The sequence below is a fragment of the Chelonoidis abingdonii genome, chromosome 5 (genome assembly GCF_003597395.2).
Source record: "Chelonoidis abingdonii isolate Lonesome George chromosome 5, CheloAbing_2.0, whole genome shotgun sequence".
Taxonomy (NCBI): Eukaryota; Metazoa; Chordata; order Testudines; family Testudinidae; genus Chelonoidis; species Chelonoidis abingdonii.
In genome coordinates, this window is record NC_133773.1 from 71585913 (window position 1) to 71593666 (window position 7754).

Genomic DNA, 7754 nt, shown 5'->3' on the forward strand with positions numbered 1-7754 from the left:
CCATCAGGCACTGGGCTCTCAACCAGGAAGTGGGAACTATGGGATAGCTGTGGAACAGCTACCCACAGTGCACCGCTCCTGAAATCGACGCTAGCCTTGGACCATGGACGCACACACTCGATTTAAGGATCCTAGTGTGGACGCACTAAATCGATTTTATAAAATCGGTTTAAACAAATTCAAATTAATCAGGTAGTGTAGACGTGGCCTAAGTAAGACTATATCAGATCACTGAAAATAGTAGATTACTGAAAAATCTCTTAAAAGACTTCTGTGAAACACACAGGTATTAGTATACTTTTGATAGTTGCCTGTGCACTGAACTGTATTTTTCTCCTAGAGTTTAAAGAGTGATTCATAAAAAAATATATATGAACAATAAATATAATCAAAACATTTAGCCCACCAGTGCTACCTCTTATCTAAGGGTATCAGGGCTACTAGTAAATACAGTAGTGTTAGGAGTGTTCACAGTCAAAAGTTATGATGGTATGTTCTTCACTCATTGAAATGGATGAGTGGGGCTGGAGAGAAGATGATGCAATATGCATAATGTTTTAACCTCTTAAACTATCGAGGTTACTTATAACCATGCTTAAGATGAAAAATTAAATCAAAGAAACATCAACTGCTTACCCATTATCTTGTGCCATTGCTTTCAAAGAACCATGTTTATAGAAGTCAAGTGCATAAGCATTAAGTGGCATTCTTCTTCTTCGATTGTCAAATTTCTTTGCACAAAGTACAGGAATATTTCCAGCAGTAATACCAACTGTGCGTAATATGACCTGAGAAAACAGTGCAACTTAATTTTAAGATTCAGATCTTTCAGGTTTACTGTATAAATTATTTGCGTGCTCATCCAGGGTTTTTCATGTTTTGACGTTACTCATCTACATGTAAACTCAACACTTAAGTAGGGTTGCCACCCATCTTGTTTTACCTAGACAGTCTGTTTTTTGGTTTCAGTGTCTGGGTGCCAGACTTAAGTCTGATCCTGGAAGCTTAAATTCAGCAAGGCCTGAAGTCAGTGGGATTACTCATGTGCTTAAAGTTAGGCACATGATCAAGTACGTTGCTGAACTGGAGCCCAAGAGTAGAAATTCCATTGACTTCATTGGGTAGTTTTGTTTGCAGGACAAAGCCCTTATGGCATTCTTGCTGGAAATAAAGCATTAATAAAAGTAGTCATCACTTTAGAATGATGGTTAATTTATTGTATGAAAACTGATTTCTTAAAGAATCTCAGCCAAGCATAACTAAAAATTAGGCTCTTAAATCCTTATTTAGACTCCTAAAGAATGGACCAAATTTTCAATAATGCTGAGCACCTAGCAGCTCCTTTTGAATAATGGGATCTGCTGGACCTAGGGTGACCAGAGGGCAAGTGTGAAAAATTGGGACAGGGGCTGGGGATAATAGGTGCCTATATAAGAAAAAGCCCCCAAAATCAGGACTGTCCCTATATAATCAGGACATCTGGTCACCCTAGCTGGACCCTCAATATGTTTTTTGAAAAATCAGGCCTCTTATTAACGTGCCTAAATATTTAGGATCTTAAGTTTAGATTATTTTTGAAATTCTTTCTTCCAAATTTGTGCAAAGAAGGTTACATAGCAAATGGAACTCAAGAGAACAGACACACAAAATGAGATTATTTTTAAGCAAAGGCAAGGAAAATAACTGCTCACAAAGTGTCAGTCTGTTAAATACTACAGAGTTCCTATCAAGAGGATGGAAAGACAAGGAAAAAGTAACAGTCAGTGAAACCTCTTATTTACAGGAGAGTTTTACATTTTAAGACAAATTAATATTATTACTAAAATATTCCAGAAAATTATTTTCCTATAATGGTTATGTATTTTCATTTTATTAGATTACTAGTAGTGTAGAAAAGAGAGCATATTAAGGAATTAAAAATAACTGAAAGCTTCTGCTGGCTTAGTGCACGACTGAAAAAATCGCTGAGAGAGTGTCTCTTGTCTAATTATGGATTCTAGGAAGGAAACACCTATACCAATTTTTACAAGTAGTTTTATTCTTTACAGTACTTTTAAAAACATTTTTGTTTATAAAAATGGGCTTATCCAAGAACCTCTAAGTTAAAAGAAAACAGAATCAACTCCATCAGACTAAATTAACATTCTCTCATAAATAGCTCCATAGCCGCCCCTAGAATCACCCAATTCACACAAAAGTGTGAGTAAATAGATGAGCATTATACCAAGCCCCCATCAGACTCAATTACACTGGCAGTACATGTAGAAAGAATCTCTCTCCCTTTAACAGATTTCAGACTATATAGGGCATTAGATCAAAACTGGCACCAAAAGTGAACAGGAAGCCAGCTGAGCCCTAGAAAACAGGCATTATATATTCCTTATATTTGACAGCATTAAATAAGCTCCTTGTTAGGAATATATACTTCTTGGAAGTAATACAAAATATGGAGCAAATTTTGCCTGAGCATGTCTACTAAAATCAGTGTGAATGTAGGTCAGGCAGAATTTGATCCTTTAAATAGAGGATAGAGGACTCTTTCCTAATAGCACTAGATCACTGTCTTCTCTTTCAGCAGAAGAATGCTGCCTAAATTTCCCTATGCCTCAGTCTCCCAATCTGTAAAATAGGCAAAATACCTACCTCAGAGCTATTATGAAGCTAGATTCCTTAATGTTTGTCAAGCACTTTGATATCCTCAGACACCAGGTAAATAAAAAATACAAACTGTAGTTACTAGAGTGGCAATTCCTTTTTCATATGGAGTATCTGAATATATTTATTCTGGAGTATAGACAAAGTGAACCTGCATTAATACTTAACAAATCTCCCCCACTTACACTGTTGACAGTCTCTGCATGAAGTAAATCACTATCCATGTTTCCAGACAGGCATGCAAAAGGTGAAACAGCAGTTCTTCCCTCATTACAACTCGTCAAATGAGACACCAGTTTAGACTCATTGCACTCTTCACCTGAAAAATCTAACCAGAACAAGATGTGAAATGAAAAGTTTAAGAATATATGTGCAACACAACTGTCCTCTGAGAAAGGATCAGTTAATGCAAGAAATATCTTTATTACTCTTTTTCACTTAATAGTTCTCTTTATAATTTTGACCTTATAGACTGCTTATAATTAGAGTTATCTATCACTTTCTATAATAAGCCTCTGTTTTCCACTGCTTATAATTCTGTCAGATTTTGACTACTTGATCTAAAATTTTCCATGGTTGGTTTCTGCCTCAGGCTGATTTTTTTTTTTTTTGAAAGATTCAGCAAAAGCAGCCAGCCATTTATAAGAATGAGTTAGGGAAAAATAGGCTGATAAGCCAGTACTAAAACATTTTCCATCAATTTCTTTGAAGAAATGCCTTCATGGGGTGAAGCAATATTTGCAATTAGTCCTGTAATCAGAGAGGTATCTTCTGGGGTTCCCAGGAAAAAAATATACGCAGATTTTGCTGACTTAACCTGATCACCATTTGTATATACTCAGTAGAATTCAGAACACTGCTGCTACAACCTGGGAACATTCCACCTGCACTAAGCAGGCTCCAGCCTCCCTCCCTCCTCCCCCAGTTACTATGTGATAATCACAGAGTAAAAGCTATGGATAGGACGTAAGTGCATTAGCAATATATCCCCTGGTCTAGATGTAGATGTACAGGGCTGGAAGCCACTACGATAACTGGATTTGTAGTCTCAGTTAGAGCAGCAAGGATCTTGCTAACAAGATGGGTGCTTCAGGCAAACACTGCCAACCTGTTACACTATCATACCATATTTCTTTCTACTCAGAGGGTTCTTTATGTCTTTTTTTGCAGTCTGAACCTACACTTTCCTCCTGTTCTCTTTTCACATGGAAGACCATTATTATTACCCTCCGTCTAACGAGGCTTTGCCAAAATCCTTTTTAGAGTCCATCAGTGCAGGTTCTTTAGTTGGCAAGAAAATTGCAAGATATCGAAGTGAGATATTTCCTACCTCAGAGGGCTATTGCCTTCATACAGATTCTAGCATGTGTTGACTTATGAACAAGGAATTGAGCCCCTATCTTCCACATTACACTGCCACTAGACAGGCTCTAATAGCCCAAAACATAATATTTCAATGAAGCAAACCACAGTGAATATGAATGTATAAATGTAGCATTCACTTACCAGTCCCTGAAAGAGGAAGTTGGTATTCTTGTTTCATATCAGCCATCTTGGAAATAATCAATAAAAAATGGCCAAAATTCTCCTCTATTTTGTTGTTGTACTCATGTAATGCAACAGCAAAGTCTTCTGGGAGATCATCAAGGAACACCTAAAACAATACAGATTTTGTGGGATAGAACACTTACATTCAGTCTAGAATTTTACCAGTTTTTTGAGCAACAAAAAGGGAACAGAACAGCTGAGCTGTATACTATACTTTTATATTGTTACGATGTTGCAGCAGTGACAACATTTAACACATTTGATGTTAGATATTTCCAACTGAAGTCACTGTTTTTAAAAGCAAGACTTTATAACCGATTATCTCCATAATAAGTCAAACCCTATGTTGTAGTCTGCAATTTTGTGGCTACAGAACGTGCCTGGTAATCCACCCATTGCCATAGAATAGTTTTGCTGAATCTCAAGCTTTCATTTTTAAGTTTCTAGCACTTGAAAATGTCAACATTTTCTTCCTGAGCCTGTAAACAGACTGAAACAGCAGCTCTGCTAGGCACAAATCAGTAATTTATGCTGTACACATTATAGGTTACATAGGAAAGATGTTATCCCACCACACAAACATCTGATCTTTGTAGCCCAGTGTGCTAGCTTGCCTTTATTATATTTACTGCTTTGCATTATATTGAGCAGTAATGCAAAAAACCTACAGGCCTGTATCCTGTAAGACATGAGCTTCAGCAAGTTAGCATAAGGATTGAGACCTATGAACTTTGAACAGATAGACTTTGCACAGAAAAAAGCCCAACGGAAAACCTCAGGTATTTGGGGAGCTGAAAATAGAGTTTAAGGGGAAGTTCTGACCACAGGTAAATAATTCAAACACAGAAGTGTCCTGGCAACAAACTGACATACACAACAGGTACATGAAATACATTTAAGGCTAGCTTGCTTGCTTGCCTATATATCTTTTCTTATAAATTTCTTATTTTGGTTATTTTATTATAATAGTTTTGATTATTTTTTTATAATAGATTTATAAGTCTATATTAGAGTATATTTTGGCTGTAACACAAGGGACCTGCAGGCCACATCCTTTATGGTGAGCTAAGGCAAAGTTAGCATACATATGTTTGGGACCTTTCACCTAGATAGATGGTGAAGAGTTAAAGCAAAAGGTCCATATGTGGCTGCAACCTTTAACACAGAGGATGTGTTACAGCAGGTTGGCATAGGGGCTTTCCTAAGTACATACCCTTTTAAACTTAACGAGTTCACCACAACTTGGAACTTGGAAACAACCAAAATAACTGGTTAGGACAGCAAGCATAACATATTATAAAAGTGGTATCCCAGCTTAGGGGCGGTAGGAGAGAGAGATGTAGTCCTTGGGAGATGCCAGAATGATGGCCATTGGTGATGATGCGGAAGGTGATGATGATGAGGAAGATGATGGCTAACAGTTCAGGTTGTTCTACAGGAGATAGTGTGAGTATATGGGTGTGCAGATGTACATTCTGTAGTATTTTTATCTACCTTACTGAGTTGGGGTGTTTGTGATTGTGCTAAATGTATTAATGAACTATATTTGTAAATATAAAGGAGTTCCCATGGTGTGAGTATTGCAACTGTGCACATCAGGGTTCCCAATTACACCTCTACCCCGATATAACGCTGTCCTCGGGAGCCAAAAAATCTTACCATGTTATAGGTGAAACTGCATTATATCAAACTTGCTTTGATCCACCGGCGCGCACAGCCCTGCCCCCCCCCCCCCCCGCCGCCGATCGCTGCTTTTCCCTGTTTATATTCAGATTCATGTTTATATCGAGTCATGTTGTATCGGGTAGAGGTTATATAATAATTTGAATAATACTGGGCCTGTGTGGGTAAACGTCATTCTCAGATCTGGACTTTTAGCGTCCAAATCTGGGTGCTTACCTGAACCTCCCCAAGCTCACTACCAGCTTGAATTTTACTTCGCTGCCACCAGAATAGAATTTAGGCTCTTATCAGCCTGGGTTCCCAAATACTCCTTGGGGACCCCTCTGTGGCCTCCCACTTTCCTTGGGAAGACCCCCCACGACTCAGAAATCTGAGTCTACAGGTAAGGGAAAATCCCCCTCCTTCCCTCTCTCCGGGTCCTGCTCTGAGCCACTGGAGGGAATTCATGCAATTCTCCTTTAACATCACAATACCAAAAAACTTGTCTCCTTTCTCTCCAAGACAGTTTCAAACACAGGGAAACTAAAGTGATTCTTTCTCTCTTCCCCGTAGCCTGTTTCCGCCTGGGGACAATAGGAAAATAAGCCACAGCCTGCCTTTTCCCTTCCCTTTGCTCACTAGGAAAGAAACTTCCACAAGTGTTAAAAAGAAAACTTTATATAAAAGAAAGAAAATACAGAACAATAATACGCATTAAGAGATCAATACAGGCTCTTGCTTATAGGAAAATATGAAATAACCAGTCTGATTTAAAAATTAGCCAATTCAAATCAGTCCAGCAAATCAACATTCAGGTCAATACAAATCAAAGCACATCACAGCCGATTACTTTGTTTCTTTTGTACTGGAAATGGGGTTTGGGGCCCTCTGGTGTTGGGGCCCCTTGAAATGGTGTTTTGGGCGTCCTGGTGTTAGCTGCCCCTGGATATGGGATATGGGGCCCCTGGTGTTGCTGCCCCTGGCTAATGGGGCTTTGGATCCATGTGGTTAGGTGCCCCTGGATATGGAGATTTCTGTCTCCCTGGGGTTAGAGGGCCCTGGATATGTGGTTGGGGGCCCCAGGGATAGGGACCCTGGAAAATGGGGGTTGGGGCCCTAGGGTTAGGGGATGCCTGGATATGGTTTTTTGGGGTCCTCTGGTGTTAGGGGCCCCTGGAAATTGGGGTTTCAGGACCCCAGGGTAGGGCCTCTGGAAATGGGTTTTGGGCCCCTGGTGTTAGGCGCCCTGGAAATGTAGTTTGATGCCCGGGTGTAGGGGCCTCTGGATATGGGGTTTTGGAGCCCACGAGTTAGGGGCCACTGAAAATGGAGTTTTGGGTCCCCTGTGGCAGGACCCATGGAAATGGGGGTTTGGGGCCCTTAGTTAGGGGCCCCTGGAAATAGGGTTTTGGGACCTCTTTTGTTGGCCTGATATGTGGATTTTGGACCAGGGTTTGGGTCCCTGGAAATTGGGGTTTGGGGCAGCAGGGTTAGGTGCCCCTGGAAATGGGGATTTGAGGACCCTGGGTTATGGGCCCCCTGAAATGGGGTTTTGGGACCCCAGGCTTAGGCCCTGGAAATGGGCTTTGGGGGCCCCTGGAATGGGGTTTCGGGACCCAGGCTTAGGGCCCCTGGAAATGGGGTTTTGGGGCCCCTGGTGTTTGGGTCCCCTGGATGGGGTTCTGGGGCCCCTGCGGTTAGGGTCACCTGTAAATGGGGTTGGGCCCAAGTTTAGGGGCCCTGGAAATGGGGTTTTGGGCCCCTGGGGTTAGGGGACCCTGGAAATGGTTTTTGGGCCACAGGGCTTAGGGGCCCCCTGGAAATGGGGTTTTGTGGCCCCTGGGTTAGGGCTGTGGAAATGGGGGTTTGGGCCCCAAGGGTTAGGCCGC

The 7754-nt window shown here is 40.8% G+C and overlaps 1 protein-coding gene across 1 annotated transcript in view; it reads right to left on the reverse strand.

Moving 5' to 3' along the window:
• The window catches only part of DDX60 (DExD/H-box helicase 60), a 78933-nt gene that overhangs the window by 7697 nt on the left and 63482 nt on the right, over nucleotides 1–7754 (reverse strand). The window contains exons 33-35 of the mRNA XM_075066361.1: nucleotides 4162–4309; nucleotides 2841–2983; nucleotides 637–788 (exon numbers count right to left, since the gene is read on the reverse strand). Coding sequence (XP_074922462.1) covers nucleotides 637–788; nucleotides 2841–2983; nucleotides 4162–4309 — 443 coding nt within the window. The remainder of the gene's footprint in view (nucleotides 1–636; nucleotides 789–2840; nucleotides 2984–4161; nucleotides 4310–7754) is intronic.